General features: G+C 49.1%; 1 protein-coding gene across 5 annotated transcripts in view; it reads right to left on the reverse strand.

Annotated features, from left to right (window-relative positions):
- ABCC8 (ATP binding cassette subfamily C member 8) overlaps positions 1 to 16,687 on the reverse strand; it is a 77,701-nt gene that overhangs the window by 60,616 nt on the left and 398 nt on the right. For 3 of the 5 annotated variants that reach the window (XM_045484673.1, XM_045484670.1, XM_045484668.1), the window contains exons 2-6: positions 15,440 to 15,581; positions 10,229 to 10,350; positions 4,442 to 4,608; positions 2,545 to 2,787; positions 1,537 to 1,725 (exon numbers count right to left, since the gene is read on the reverse strand). In XM_045484673.1, the coding sequence (XP_045340629.1) occupies positions 1,537 to 1,725; positions 2,545 to 2,787; positions 4,442 to 4,608; positions 10,229 to 10,350; positions 15,440 to 15,581 (863 nt within the window). The remainder of the gene's footprint in view (positions 1 to 1,536; positions 1,726 to 2,544; positions 2,788 to 4,441; positions 4,609 to 10,228; positions 10,351 to 15,439; positions 15,582 to 16,687) is intronic. The other 2 variants (XM_045484671.1, XM_045484669.1) reach the window with 1 other exon arrangement.

Consider the following 16,687-nt stretch of genomic DNA (forward strand, 5'->3'; position numbering starts at 1 on the left):
ACCCTAAAAGGTTGTGTTAGGCATGAGATGTGACAACACATGCATAATTCCCACAAGCAGCCGTGCATGCGTTAAGTGGTCAGGACGTGGTTGTCAGTATTGTGAATGGTCCTCATCATAACCATTGCCTCTGGATTCCCACAGCCCAAACCAGGCCTGGCACAGAGTAGGGTTCAATAAATATTTGCTGAATAAATCAGACAAACAGATTTGGAGTGTCTCATACTGCTGATCAGAAGTGCTCAGCTGATTAATTATATCTCTTAAAAAACTTAATATAAACCTCCAGAGGATTAAATGCTCTCTGCGATCTTAGAGCCAAGGAGATGAATAGTGTTACACAAGGGAATGTCATAAATCATTAAGGTCCCTAATTAGCAATTCTCAGCACCATTTTCAGACTGTCTGTTTGTGGCTAAAAGTTTACAATGATATTCCTGCTGGGAAAATAAAACTCTGAGTCTTGTTACACGTGAAAAGTTTTCCATTTTGTGGCCATCTAAACCTAAGTGGCAGCAAGGAAACAGATAAAGGAATAAAGTACCCCACGCTCATCCCCAGAGGGGATGCCATTGCCCTAGCAGGGAAAATCAACCCCCACAAAGATTTCCTGCTTCTTTCGTCCAATGGATTTCAGTCTGTAGCATCTTTAAAGCTGCAAAGGCCATTGGATATCGTCTAATCCAATGAGTTTCAAGTACTTTTAAGACATGAAATCCTTGGGGCACCTGGGTGGCTCAGTTGGTTAAGCGGCCGACTTCGGCTCAGGTCATGATCTCGCGGTCTGTGAGCTCAAGCCCCGTGTCGGGCTCTGTGCTGACAGCTCAGAGCCTGGAGCTTGTTTCAGATTCTGTGTCTCCCTCTCTCTGACCCTCCCCCATTCATGCTCTGTCTCTCTCTGTCTCAAAAATAAATAAACATTAAAAAAAAAAATTAAAAAAAAAAAGACATGGAATCCTTTTGTAAAAAGAATTTTTGATGGGAAAGGCCCACATATTCATAAAACTGGGTCAGCTTTGAGTGAAATCTGGAATTGGGGGCGGGGAGAAACTCATGGAGGTTTCCCTCTTGTCACCCCCAGCAGCAACTTCCAAGATGTCCCTGTAGAGCCTTGAATGCCAGGATATACAGAACTGAAGAAGACAGATTGTGAAGTTGTTTAGAGTCCATTAGGATGATGTAAACTAAGCCAACATATCCAACAAATCACAGAAGCCCTAGACACTGAGTAAACAAATGTACTTCCTACAACTTTCTGAATGACTAATAACTGGGAGAGGAATTATGGCAATGATGGCAAGATGAAGAGATGGCAAGGGCATCATAAATCTTCCTGGGGCACAAGCTTGCCCCCTGGCATTTCTGTTAACCAGATGCAGAGCATCTTCTAGAGGGAGATATTGCCAAGGGCTTTGTGCGTGTGTGAGGAGCTGACCCAGTGCAGTCAAAGTGCACACACATTGGCCCCTTGCACATTCTCATGTACAAGGGAAAATCTTCCAAAGGATACCCTGCTCTACCCCTGGGATGGCCTACCTTGGGCTGGAAGACGCGGTTTTCCTTCCCAAGGTGGTCCACAATCCCGAAGATGCACAGCGGCCCGGCGAAGCCCAGCAGGTCAGCCAGTATACGGAAAGTGCTGCTGAGGACCAGGCGTCTCCCAAAGGCACGGCAGAGTGCCTGCCAGATGGCCCGGGCACCCTGTGTGCTCTGCGAGTCCTTCTGCTGCCGAGAGAGACCGATGGCCTGGTCAGAATGGCAGAATCTGGCCTCCCAGGAAGTCCCTGGTTCCTGCTGCCTGGGGAAACTTTTCTGCAGACAGGTGAACTCCAGGAAGAAATCACTGAACCATCAAGTGCATGGTGAGGTGGGCCCTCCCAACACCAACACAGTTCAGATGGGGAAACTGAGGCCAGATGATTGATCAAGGTCACACAGCCGGTCAGGGACCATGTGATGAGCACAGCATGTGGCACACTTATTCGTCACCACCCGCATTGCATCTGCCTCAGTGTCCGCCCCTCCTCCCCATGCTAGGGCAGAGGCAGCAAAGGAACACTGGACTCGGAGTTGGGACACCGGCTCTGCCACCTACCAGCTGTGGGCCAGTTCTGCGCCTTTCTCAGAGCCTCCGTTTCCATGGTAGTGACAGAGGGAGACCCCTACTTGGCTCAACTTACAGAATTCATGCAAGTGTCAGTCCACTAAATCTCTGCTTTAATATGGGTGAACGTTCCCACCTTTATAAGTCACTGAACTCCAGAAGGAAGAACATAGGACATGAGGGAATGCAGTGGGGTCACATCCCTTCTCAGGACCTCAGTTTCCCCCATGTGGACAACAAGGGTGTAAGGGCCATTCTAGCTGTGACAGTCCTCTGAATCTTTAGTTCTGGACTTGTCCCTGCTTCACTGTGTGACTCAGGGCAAGCCTCTTCCCCTCATAGGCCCTACCAGGGGTTTGACCTGATGCCTTCTGAGGTCCCCATCTGTGACTGTAAATTAGAGGGAGGGGGACGGATGGTGAGGCAGGGCCCCCACTGACCGCTTGGGTGTCGAAAGCCTCACAGAGCCGCTGGTAGTTGGTGAGGGCCCTCATGGCAATGGGCAGCTTCCCAATGGCTCGGAGATCAATGGGCTTCTTGTGGGCAGTCTTGATGAAAGCATTCATCCACCAGTAGGTGCCTTTGGATAGCAAATTCACGAAGGGCTGCAGGAAGCGCACCCCCAAGTCCTGTAGGTCCTCAGGGGGCTTTACCTCCCTTGGCGACTTGAAGAAGATATATCTCTGTGGGGCACATGGGTCACAGGGGATGGGTAAGTACAACTTCTCACCACCCTCCACTTTGCCCCAGAAAAGATCTGGGGTTGTGACACCCCACCCTTGACCTCTAACATAGGGGGCCATCTCTTGCCTATTCCCAGGAAATGGGTCCCTCCACCCCTCCTGGCCATCAGTGCCAGGGCCTCCTGGCTTGTAACTCTTCATTGAGGTCTGCTCTGTATCCCCTTAGCTGGGTTGGGTTGGATCTAAGCCGGAGTGGGAAAGAACAGAAATCTCCCGTATGCCATCTTCCCCACAGATCTGAGGACATTACCATGTTTCATGTCGGGTTTGCAGGACATGGAGCCCTGCAGACCTGCCTCTTCCACTTACTAGCAAGGTGTCTTTGGACAAGTCTCCTCTAAAAAGTTTCCTTTTTAGAAAGTCTAAAATGTGGGTGGTACTTGCATCCCAGGGGTGCTGTGAGGGTCAGTTGAGGCAGGGAGTGAGGTCGGCCTTTGTACCCTGTAAATCACCAACTAAACAGGGGTATCAGAGAAATGCAAATGCAAGGAGCACTTCACACTTATCACCCAAATGGGGCTGGCCCATTGCTTGTTGGAGGAAGGGAGACGGTTGTCGTATTCATTGCTAGTAGATTATAGTCTTTCTGGAAGGCAATCTGCAACATTGATTAAAATTTAAAATACACAGACTCTTTGAACTAGCAACTCCACTCCTTGGACTCTATCCCAAAGAAATAAAAGCAGCAATACATAAAGATAGAAGCATGTTGAATACACCATTATTTGTGAAGACAGAAACTTGGCAACACAGTGAATGCCCATCAATAGGGTAATGGCTGAATAAATTATTGCTCATCCACATGATGGAATATTATGCAGCCATTAAGAAAACTAAATTAGCCATACCAGACTTGGAGGGAGTCCTAAGAGATATCTGTTGGGTGAGAAAAGCAAGATGCAGAAAACTGTGTATAATATGATCCTATTTTTATAAAATGAATATTGAGAGGAAAAACCTTGCTCTTACATGTGTTGAGAAAAAAGAACCTTAAGTAGATACAAGTATATGATATTATACTAATAAAAACCAAGAATGGAAGTGCACATATTAGGTTGTTATCTGGGTTACTTGGGGGGGGGGGAAGGCCTGGGGAGCATAGAGTAGGAAGAGAGGAAAGAGGTAAAGGGAATAAGCAAAAATGATAACAAAAGAAGACCAAAGCCATGTATGCAGCCACATTTACTCATTCAGGTATATGTGAAACTATGATGAATACATTAACTCCCTTCCCCCAAAACAACAGAAACAACAACAGAGCTCGGGGGAAGCCAGTACTTGAAACTCTTTTCCCTCTTCTATGGGATTAAACTCAGAATCCCTCAACCTTGGCTAATACATCCTATCACTTCCATTCCCTCTGGGATCCTCGGGTAGAGGGCAGTGGGACCAGATGGAATGTTCCTCTCAAAACTCCCCCACCGGCCTCAACTCTGCTTTGGGGGTGGGTAAAGGAGTCTGACTGCTTCTAGGGCTTGGCTAAGAAGCAGAGTGGGGGCCCACATCCAGGGGAAGGACACTGATCAGAAGCCCCGCCCTGGCTAAGGTGTGTCCTGAGATGGGTGCTGGGGTGGCTCAGGAGTGGTCTGCTTACCCTCACTCTGATGACATTGACCTCCACCAGGAGCAGCATCCCATAGAGGATCACCAACAGCCCCGTAAGGCAGAAGCGCAGCTGTGAGAAGCCAATGGCGTGGTCATAGAACTTGACGAACTTGATCGTCTTGGTGATGAAGGCCAGGGTCCAGTAGACTAGCAGGGCTGCAGGGGAGAGGACATGTGTGTGTGGATTTGCATGTGTGTGCAGTCATGGGTGTGCAAGTGTGTGGGAGAGAAGGAGAGAAAAGAAGTATGTCAGGAAGGACGTATCTGTGTGAACAAGCCACTGTTATGGGTGTGAGAGCACATTTCTGAATAAAAGGCTGTGTGTGTGAATATATGTGTGTAATTTTCAGATGGTATACATCTGAAACATTAAAACATTCATGATAGGTATGTTCAAAACATTAATAATCTTGTAAGTCAAGGGGCACCTGGGTGGCTCAGTCGGTTAAGCATCCGGCTTCGCTTCGGGTCATGATCTCACGGTTTGTGGGTTCGAGCCCCGAGTCAGGCTCTGTGCTGACAGCTCGGAGCCTAGAGCCTGCTTCAGATTCTGTGTCTCCTTCTCTCTCTGCCCCTCCCCTGCTCGCTCTCTTTCTCTCTCTCTCTTTCAAAAATAAAAAAATAAACACTAAATTTTTTTTTTTAATTTTGTAAGTCAAGCTGGTCAGCCAAATTTCCCTTTACAGTAATTAATAAGAAAAATAGGAAAATTAGGTCTTGAAGTTAACTAAGTTGTAGGCGCCATGCCAAGGAAGCACTTTAAGTATTATCTCACTTATTCCTTACAACAACCTTGTGAGGGGAAAAGTGCCATCACCCCTGATTTAACAGACAAAGGAATTAAGGCTCAGAAAGGTTAAGTAACTGCTCAGTCGGGAGGTGGAACTGGACCAGCCTGATGCGGAGCCCATGCCTGGAGCCTCCGTCCTATAGTGGTTTGCTTGTGGAATTTCTAAGCCTGGAAAATCTTAAAGATCCTTCGACCCACTCTTTCATTTAATAGCTGTCCTCCTCTATAAAGGGGCCCTAAAGAGGTTGTGACCTGCCCGAGCTCACTGCAAGCTTGAGTGTCCCCAGGATAGAGCCCACTACATACAGCATGATGATGCTCCTCATGGAGCCTGGGGGACTGGGGGATGAGAAAAAGGAAGTCATAGCTCTGTGAGGCAGTGTGTACGGTGGTTAGAACAGGGCCTTGCAGCCAGATATATTTGGGCTCAGATCCTGTAATTTAATAGTTATGTGACTTTGGGTAAATCATTTAACCCATCCAGGCCTCTGTTTCTTCACCCATAAAAATGGGGATGATAACAGCACTTCCTCAAAGGTTGCTGTGAGCATTTAGCACAGTGGGCCTGGTACACAGCGGGTGGTGCTCTTTGGACATCAGCTGTTAATATTTTTATTATCTCCAGATTTCAGACCTGGGACCATAATCATCAGAAGCTATCAGTAGATTCTAATCTCTAAATTCTCACCGCCACCACCTGCCAATAAACCACTGTCAGCTGGCAACCAGAGGAAGGAACAATAATAAGCCCCCCTTTAGGAGATGCTTGCTTCAGCGTAGGCAGCTCCTTCCCCCTCACTTCCTAGAGTCCTATGCAGATAAGGTCAGCCTACATTCCCTAGAGCTCCTCTCTAGTGGGGCCACAGAGAAGGAGACACCTTCAAGCTGCCCTCCATCCCTAGATGGGCCTGGTCACACAAATGCCAGGGCATCTCTTGGAGACAAAAGTTGGGGTCTGCCCCAGCCTGAGTCTGGGCTGGGAACTAGGCCAAGACGGTGAACTTTCCCAGAGAGGGACAAATGCCATCTATCTAAGGTCCCTGGGTGAGGGCATTAGGATAGGGGGCAGAAGTGTCTGCTTTCTGCATACTACCCGCCTCTTGACAGGACTGGGAGGATAAACCCCTCACCTTGGTCTGGTGACGAGGTCACAAGGATCCCACAGCTGGAGGCCATCACCCTGTCCCCACACCTACACTCCCCAGACAGGACTTGAGCATCAGAACCTCTTTGGCCCTTCATGAAGGTCACTTTTGGGAGCCAAGACTTGAAAATATGCCTCACATGGGTCTTAACAGATGTGGTCTGATTTGCTCTTCATAAAAGTCCTGTGACTTAGACAGGGACTTACAATTCCTGTCCAGATATAGAAACTGAGGCTCATGGAGTCTGAGTTCGTGTCCAAGGTCACACAGGGAGTTAGTGGTGGACCCAGGACTAAGCCCAAGGGTTATTTCCACAGTGCTGGACGTCGCAGCCCTCAGCCAAAGCTTAGGGCTTGACTGAGAGAAAAGCAGAAAAGGACAGTGGTGTGACAGGGGGGCTGCGGGCAAGTTTTAGGTTCTGAATTCTCATTACCCCAGCACCTTCCCTGTCCCTTTCCACACCCCACCTATTACCAAGTTCTGTCTACTTTACTTTTTTTTAACGTTTTTTAAATTTATTTTTGAGACAGAGAGAGACAGAGCATGAATGGGGGAGGAGCAGAGAGAGAGGGAGACACAGAATCTGAAACAGGCTCCAGGCTCTGAGCTGTCAGCACAGAGCCCAACGCGGGGCTCGAACTCACAGACCGTGAGATCATGACCTGAGCCGAAGTCGGATGCTTAACCGACCAAGCCACCCAGGCGCCCCATGTCTACTTTACTTTTAAATATCTGGGCCACCTGGGTCATCATCATATCTCCTCGGTGGCCACCATCATATGTCCCCTGCACTACCTGGAGGGCTTTCTCATGGTTTCTCCTCTTTCCCTCTTGCCCACTTCCAGAATTGCCTCTGTAAAGCAATGTATGTGATCAAATATGATCTCAATGCACCCATGTTCCTAACAGCATTATTCACAGTAACTAAAAGGTGGAAGAAACCCAAGTGTCCATTGACAGATGAATGGATAAGCAAAATGCATTATATCCATACAATGGAATGTTATTCAGTTTTAAAAAGAAAGGACATTCGTCAGAATGCTACATGCTACATGCTACATGCTACATGCTACAACACGGGTGAACCTTGAGGATATTATGCTAAGTTAAGCGAGCCAGTCACAAAAGGACAAAACAGTGTATGCTTCCACTTATACAAGGTACCTAGAGTAGTCATGTTTGTAAAGATAGAAAGTAGAATGGTGGTTTTGAGGGGATGAGGGGATAGGGGAGAGAGGAGAATATGGAGTTACTGTTTCATGGATACAGAGTTTCAGTCTGGGAAGATGAAAAGTTTTGGAGATGGATGGTTGGATGGATGGATGATGATGGCTGCGCAAATGTCAATGTACTTAATGTCACAAACTGCATTTAAAAGTGGTTAAAATAATAAATTTCATGTATAAGTTACACACACACACACACACACACACACACACACACACACACCTCACACACCCTAATCCTCAATGCCATGGGATAAAGGCTAATGCCTGGGGTCTGCCCCAGCCTGAGTCTGGGCTGGGAACTAGACCAAGTTGGTGAACCTTCCCAGAGAGGGACAAATGCCATCTATCTGTGGGTGAGGGCATTAGGATAGGCATACCCGCCTGGTATGGTTCCCACCTGCCACTCCAGCCTTCAAAGTTCAGCTCTCTCTGCTTTCTGCATTCCAGTCACTGGTTTTCTTCCAGATTTCCTAACGTGCTTCTCCTGTCTCAAGACATGCTGTTCCCTCTGCCTGCAATGGTCTCCTCTCCCTTCTCCCAGGTAGTTCCTACCTATCCTTCAGTTCTCAGCTCAAATGTGACTTTTTCATAGAACATTTCCTTGATCTCATCTGGTGCCTCAGGACCAAGGTCATTTTGTGGATTCACCTTTCTCCAGGATTCCAGACCTGTGACCAGACAGGAGTCTTCTCAGAGGGCTGGCTGCTCCCCAATACCCACTGTCCTCAATGCCTGCAGCTCATTGGGTACTCCTCTCTGCTTTTCCCTGTTCTAGAATTTCTGGCTCTGCAGAGCAAAGCTCTACCAAAAGGGAATGGAGGGAGTTAGTCCTTGTTCTTTGGAGAAAGAATGGTCCATCGATAGGTGGTAATTTGTGCTTTAAGGAAAGAACATTACATGTCTTCCGGAGAATGAGAAAATAAACTCAGCAAATGACCAGACAGGATGTTTCTGGGGGCAATGGTCCATCAGGCACTGGGGTTAATGAGGGGTTCTCTGCATGAGGAGATGCTTCTGAATCTTCAGGAGAGGGAGGCTCTCTGAAGTCTGTACTTAACATCTCTCTCTCTCTCAACTTGTGCCCCCTAGTCTCCCGACCACACTCTCATGGGGTCACCTGGGTAGGGGGTTAACCTGGATGATCCTGACAGAGCCCAGCTCCCACCCTACATGGGAAAATACCCTCTGCCCCCTCATGACACTGTGCTGTCTCTGGCTTGGCACAGAGTGTTCCAGACTCCAGATGTCAATTAGATGTTGTGACTCCTAAAAATCATAGCCTGATTTAATGACACACAGTCTGACCACAGCCTAACAGTCAGAGGTACAGCCCTGACCTTCGACATGCAGACTGAGCCAAACACAGAGGTAGACCTCCAGATTTATACCTTTGGCCCAAGTGGTTTGATTACCCTTAGACACACAGTCTCAGAAGCAGTTAAGAGCCTCCTTGGGTGCCAGACTCCTGGGATCTAGACCTGGTAGGTCTAGACTAGTAAAATCACTTAAGCTCTGAGTCTCAATTTCCTGTTGTGTAAAGGGGAGATAATAATAGTACCTACCTCTTAGTGTTGTTGTAAGGATCAAATGAGTTAATGTGTCAGGACATATCTGACACATAGCAAGTGTTAAATGAATGTTTGCTGTCATTGTTTGTAACCTCTCTGAGTTCAGTGTCCACATCTGTAGAATGGGGATAGCAATGATACCAATACAGAGATTGTGGAAATCAAGTGAAATAATGCATGTAAGCCTGGCACACAGTACATGCTCAACAAACATCAATAGTCATTCCCCAGGACCCCAGCCACATAGTGTCAGAAGGTCTAAGTAGGCACTCCTTCTTGAATCTTTCTAAATGTTCACAAACTGCAGGCTCTAACTCTGGGGTCCTGGGGTCTATGTCTTCTCTCTCCAGGTAACCTCATCCACACTCAAGCTTTAGATGCCACCTGTAAGCCCGTGACCTCTGAACGTATACATCTCCAGTCCTGACCTCCCTCAAGTGCCCGGCTCATTTATTCAACTGCTCATTTGACACATGGGTTGGCTGCTTCAAACTCAACATGTCCCAAACCCACCCCAGCTCCCCAAACCCCAGCCCCTGCTCCTTTGCCATGTCAGTTATTAATACCATCACTTGCCCAGGTGCTCAGACCCAAAGCCTAGGTGTCTTCTCTGTTCCTCTCTTGCCATTCTTTCTCTTCCTCTTTTGGCTTTGCCCACACTGGACTATTTGCCAGTTTGTTCCTACCAGAAGGTCTTTGCACTTGCTATTCCAAACCACGAAAAATTTCTTCCCCTAAATACCCGCACGCTTAGTCTCATCAGAGATCTTTCCTGACCACCCTATATAGACAGCAATACAGCCATCACACTCAAAGACTTGCTCAGCTTTCTTTTCTACACAGCATCATTCCTCCCTATTTGTTTATTCACTCTCTTTGCCTGTCTGTCTTTTCCCACACCAGAAGGCAGGGATTGTTTCAGCTCCACTTCTGAACCTCTAGCACCTAGAACAATGCCTGGCACATAGTCAGTGTTCAGAAAACGTTATCTGAAGGAATGAATAGAGGTAACCATCCCTCTCCCCTCCCCTCCCTCTCCCTTACCTATCAGCAGCTTGGGGAAGTTGGAGGTCTCGATGTTGTGATAGTAGACCACGGAGGTGACAGCAGCCATGAATGCCATCCCGGCTGGCATGTACAGGTGGAGATGGCGGGATTCAGTCACTCTGAGATGGGGGAGAGGGAGAAAGAGAGAGAGAGATTGGAGGTAGATGGGCCAATAGCGCAGCCCAGGCTTTACGCTTCGGATTCAGCACACAGTAGGGCCTCTGGATCATACACACAGCTCCACTTCGTATACTGACAGCTCTGCCCAGCCTACACAGATCCCAAACATGCTCTTTAGTTAGGGGCCCCCGAGTCCACACAATGAGACTATGAGGGCTCAGTATCTAGGCTTTGGAACTCATGACCTTCTCTCCCTGGGTTCGTGCTTATAGAACCTGCCATGGGGAAGCCAGCTTTGGCAGTCACAGCTGGAGAGTCTTCAGCCTGGAACAATTTCTCTGGGAGTGAACACAGCTGGCTTCCTGTCCCTGGGGTCCCTTGGGCAGTACGGGGACCCGTACACCACAAGTCTGTTAGTGACAGCCCCACTTAGCATGAACAGCATAAATCAGCATTGGACCCAGCCCCAGGTGGTGCAATGAAAACACTGATAGTCAACATTTATTGAGCATTTACCCTGTGCCAGGCACTGTTCTAAGCACGTGATGTATATGAACTCATTTAATCTTCAGGAAATCCCACGAAGTCTGTACTCTTAGTCTCATTTTACAGTTGAGGCATAGAGAGGCTAAGAGGTCACAGTTTTGGTTTCTTCCCTTGGGATGGTGATGGAGGCCAATACCAGCTCATCCCCTCCCCACTGTAACTCATGGAGGTCTCTGTGGTGGGTGGACTCTGGTCTGGTGACAAGACCTGTAGGGAGCCAGAGCTCTCTCAGATTTCAGGCTTCCCCATGACTGGTGAGGAAGCTCATTACTTAATTGGCCTAACTGTGCCCTTCCACAGCTCCCTCCTACAGAAAGCAAAACCCACACTGCTCAGCCTGGCACCAAAGGTCCAGGTGATATGGCCTCAAGCCACTTTTTCAGCACTGCTCAGCCCGTTATTTCTGCTGAGGCCATTTTGAGACCCCCCCCCTCCATTCCCAGAAGGCCCCCTCCAACTTCCCGCCTCGATGCTGCTCTTGCTTGCATTGCTCCTTCTACCCAGCATGCCAAGCATCCCTGCCCTCAAGAAGCTGACCGTGGGGAGAGGGAAACCATGCTTGGAGCTAACCTCCTGACTAGGCAGTCTAGGGAAGTGATACTGCAGATGGACTGAAGGTTGAGAGCGCAAGAGTAGGTGGACAACCAAGGAGAACTTCACAGAGGAGGTGGCACCAGGCTGGACTTTGAAGGGGGAACTAGAGTTCAACAGAGAAGGAGGGAGGACATGAGGAGAGCCATGAGGGGGCCCTAAGTAATGTGGTAAGACTAGTGTATAGGTGTAGAGGCACTATGGGCTGTTTATCAAATAACATGTTCTCCTCCTGCTTTGCTAAAAGAACCACAAGTTTGTTCTAGCAGCAGTGGGCCCAGCCCTAGGGAATGGATGGTGATTGGTTCAAGCAGCCATGCAATTCCACACCCCTTTGCCAGTGATTGGTCTAAGGGTGGCCGTATAACCCAATGCTGACCAATGAGATGCAAAGGAAAGTCTGCAGAGGAAGATATCATGCATAAGGAAGAGACATATGAGAGCATGTCCCCTTTGCCTTTGCCTTCCTTTTTTTTTCTTAATTTTTTTTTAAATGTTTTATTTATTTTTGAGACAGAGAGAGACAGAGCACGTGCAGGGGAGGGGCAGAGAGAGAGCGAGACACAGAATCTGAAGTAGGCTCCAGGCTCTGAGCTGTCAGCACAGAGCCTGTCGCTGGGCTCAAACTCAGACTGCAAGATCATGACCTGAACTGAAGTCAGCCGCTCAACCGATTGAGCCACCCAGGTGCCCGTGCCCTTGCCTTCCTAAGTGATATCCGGAGCTTGGCAGCCATCTTGTGACCATGGGGAAAGATTCGGTAGACACACAGAGGATGAAGTAGAAAGATGGGAAGAGGCTGGGTCTCTGATGACATCACTAAGTCACCAAACCAACTAGAGAGGTGGCCTCCAGATTTCTTAATAAATGAGACCATAAATGTTGATACTTTTTAAACCTTAGTTAGTGGATATTCTCAGCAAAAGATTTATACAGGAGGTACAAGGCAGTCACTAATGGGGTCACTGGGAGCAGCCAACACCCTGTGCAGGGGTCTTCAAAACTCCTGCCTTTGTATTCCTTGAAATAAGTTTTTGAAAAAACTTATACTCCACACATTTTTAAGTTAAATGTTATATCATAAGTTTAAAATTTTTTTTTCAACGTTTATTTATTTTTGGGACAGAGAGAGACAGAGCATGAACGGGGGAGGGGCAGAGAGAGAGGGAGACACAGAATCGGAAACAGGCTCCAGGCTCTGAGCCGTCAGCCCAGGCCCCGACGCGGGGCTCGAACTCACGGACCGCGAGATCGTGACCTGGCTGAAGTCGGACGCTTAACCGACTGCGCCACCCAGGCGCCCCTATATCATAAGTTTAAATAAATTCATTTTTGCAATAAGAGGTAGAAATGATAAACATTTGATATAAGTAAATAAGGTGAAGATTAACCATAACTGAAATAAATATTTCATGACATAACTGAACAAAATAGACTTTGGCTGCTTTCCTGAATAATATACACTGAATTAGGTTAGAAATTAGGTAAAAGTTTTTTATATATGGGTTTTTTCCAGTGTATCGTGATCTAGGAAAACATTCTAGTTATATTGCTAAAAAAAGTATTTCCTCCCTGACTTGTACTGCTTTTGGTGTTCTAAATTCAGAGCTCCACACAAAAACAAAACCCAAAGGAAGAGAGGAAGCCCTATAGGTTTAAGATGCCTTAATTAATCACTAAATGCGGCTTACCCTAAACTAAGCCAGAGTTTGAAGACTACTGCTTTAACTAGCCTCCACTGCCCCCTGCCCCTAGACTGCCAGGTAGGTCTGCAAACCCAGGCCAGGGTGGACTGGGGGTGCCACAGGGCAGGATCTGTGGCCTCTGCTCTTGTCTGCTCCCTTCCTATGTCCTTTCTTCATGCTTGCCTGCCCAGGGGTATGGGCCCACAGATGGAGGCCAGCAAAGACCAGGTGGCAAGTGTCCAGTTCAGGAGCCAGCCTGCCTCCTGGGGAGGAAATGGCAGTTTGCACTGAGCTGGGGAGATAGGGGATACAGACGCAGCCCCACACAGGAGGGGCTGCTGGCAGCGGGCAGGAGGGAGTCCCTGACCTGGTTCATTCTGGTCTCCCTCATTCTGGGAGATGTACTACCTGCCCAGTGCTCTGCTACTCCATTTCTGCACCCTGTCTGTACTCTAATTTCATCCTCCATGGCCCTGTGAAGCAGGCAAGGCAGGGATTATTATGATCATTTCACAGGTAGAGAAAGTGAGGCCCAGAAAGGCTGAGTGACTGCTCTGAAGTCCTGTAGCTGATATGCAGCAGAAGCACCAGCCAATGACCCAGGTCTACCTCCTCCACAGGCAGGGTGTTTTCCTCTCTGCCACTACACTGATTATAACCCAGTGAGAATTTCTGGCCTGGGGGCTCACAAAGCATCCTTCCCCTTTTGAACATTTGTTCTGCTTTGGAAGGGGTATCTGGATGGGGGATGGGAGGTGGACTTGTCACCTGCTAGTTATGTGGCAGCAAGCATTCCGGTCTTCTTGCTCATCTGGGGGACTCTGACAACCAGGAGGAGCCCCAAGGCAAGCAGTTGTCCCAGAGACTTCTGCTGGAGCCAGCATGCAGGGACACTGGGGGTGGGACAGTGAGGTAGTGTGTATGGGCTGGGGGATCCCAACCCCCTGCTGCTGGCTGGCAGGAGTGGAATCTGGGCATGGTCTGATTCCAGCTCAGAGTGGTTGGACTTCTGATATTTTAGCCACATGCCCTCCACCCTCCACCACCCCCTCACCCAGGCAGTCGCTCAGCCTTCCTCCATGAGATGGCTGCTTCATCTCCTCCTTCTGCACCCCCGCTGCTGACACACCATTTCTGGCACTGCCATCTCTCACCTAGACTACTGTAATCACCTCCTAGGTGCTGTTTCTACCTCCAGCCTCTCCCTGCCTCCAGGCTGCCCTGGACACCTCCCAGGGTCCTCACCCCAAAATGCTGTGCTGACCATGTGTCTCTTCTGTTCCAAACTGCTGACAAAACCCAACCCAGACACGGCCTAGCATTCCAAGCCCTCCTGGAGAGGCCCCCACCCTGATTTCCAAGCCCCAGCATCCATCACTCCCCTGCTTGTGTTTCATGCTCCAGCCCCCAAGCACTACTCTCACCCCAACCTGCTTTCCTTCCAGTGCCTTTATTCCCCCTCCCTCCTGACTCACTGGCCCTCCCTCTCCGGAACTCCTCTGCTGTCAGACCTTGTCATACCTCCAGACTCAGCTCAGGAGCCCCTCAGTCACGAAGCTTGCCCAGTCCTGCCTTCCTCTCTCCTCCCAGAGTTCTTACTTGTACCATTATTTCATTTCTTCTCTTAAGGAGTCAATAAATATCTATGCGGCTTTGTCATGTGCCTTGTGCTGTGACTATAAAGATGGATAAAACCCAACTCTGAAAGACTTTCTCACTCAGGGGGAGACAGTTTTGCAAATAGACAGAAACTTAAAATATGGTATGATCTGTGCTGTGACAGGGGTAAGGAGTGTTCTGTGAGGCCCAGAGGAAAGGTGGGTGAGGGGAGGCCTTGGGAATGAGGTTAGAGACGGTGGTAGGTGCTGACTGCGAGGACCCGAGATACTAGGCTGAGCACCTGGAAACAACTGGGAACCAAGGGAAGGTCTTTAGCAAGAGTGATTTTTATTCTTCCCAAGAAGGGAACTCTAGCAGCTTGAGGAAGAGGCAGGGCATCTTCCACAGGCGTTGCGGCATTCTAATAGGCTCTAGGATTATTCCCCCAGGTCTTGGCATGCAGATGCATGTTCCCTCTACCCTGCGGCCAGGGCCTGGGTCTCACTTGTGTCCAGTATCTGGCACAGAGAGCCAACAGGACATGTTGGATAAATGGTTGCTGGATTTATTAGCAAATGCTACTGTCTCATGGAATACAGGTGAGCTGGGGTCTCCTCTGGCCTTCTGGGAAGCACCTCAGGACAGATCCACTCTCCTGAGTACTCACCCATCAGACAGGATGCCCTCTGCGATTTCACACACCAGGACGAAGAGCAGCATGAAGGTCAGGATCCAGCGCAGATTGTGCCCAGGGAAGTGGAGCCATGTGCTGTGGTGGATGTGTACCTTGGAGCTTTGACTGCCCCATCCTGCAAGGAGAGCCATGGAGAGGTGGGAAGCCTGGCTCACCAGGAAGAGGGTGCATGAACCCCAGGAGAGTGCTTGGGTATTGAGCCCACAGTGGGGAGTGTAACCATCTGTACACCTGTGCATGAGAATGCCCGAGTCTGGTACCTGTGACCTAAATGTCCAAGCGCGAAGCCTGGACCCATGCAGGCCCTCCTATGCAGGAACTCATTTTATATACTAACCTCTTGTATGACAAATTATCATGTAAATAAGCCATTTGTTTGAGAACATATGCTTCTTCCTTATTTCTAATTGTCAATAACTAGCAACTCTGCCTCTGCCACATCCTTCCTTTCTTAATTTTGTGACAATCTTTCCTTTCTTCCCAAAAGCTGTATATGAATTTTAAAATTTGCCCTTTAAAAACATTAGAGTGCATTAACAAGTTTTGCAGATGCGGGGGGCGGGAGGTGGGGGGAACACCCTGTGAGCTGACAAAGCTCTAGGCAGCTTGGAAAATTCAAGGTTCTGAAGAGAGACAAAGAGGACCACAGTGAAAAGGCACGCAGGATGGTCCTAACGGTGGTGCCCAACTTTGCAGAGGGCTTTCAAGCGGTGACGCTGGTCCAGATGGAGTAGCAGACGAGAGGACCCAAGTCCCTAGCTCCTGCCTCTCCTCGCCCAGGGAGCGTGGGACCCCCAGGGACCTGCAGAGGCTACTGATCACTGTCTGGCGCAGCCCCAAAACACACAGGGGCTCACAGGGCCTCCATTCCGGCTCCCGAGGCCAGGCTGCCCTTCTCCCTGGGCCCAGCCTCGGCTGACCGGGAGAGTACCTCGGGGGAAGGGTGCCCTGTCTCCCTACACTGTACTACTGGGGGTACAGCCCGAACCCCTCCCAAACATTCCAGCGCCCACACTGCTTTTCCTGTTCTCCATTTCAGCTTCGGCTCTGCGGTGGAAAACTTGGGGGTCCCCTGAGTCACGAGCGTCCTGTGTTTGGTGCACCTCAGGGAGGGAGGGAATGGCAGGGCCGGCGAGTGCGGGGACCGCGGGATACAACACAGAGCAGGGGACCCCGGGAGGGAGGCGACTGCCGGTCGGTCGCGGGGCCCGAGGGGGGAAA

Source organism: Leopardus geoffroyi, chromosome D1 (genome assembly GCF_018350155.1).
Source record: "Leopardus geoffroyi isolate Oge1 chromosome D1, O.geoffroyi_Oge1_pat1.0, whole genome shotgun sequence".
NCBI lineage: Eukaryota > Metazoa > Chordata > Mammalia > Carnivora > Felidae > Leopardus > Leopardus geoffroyi.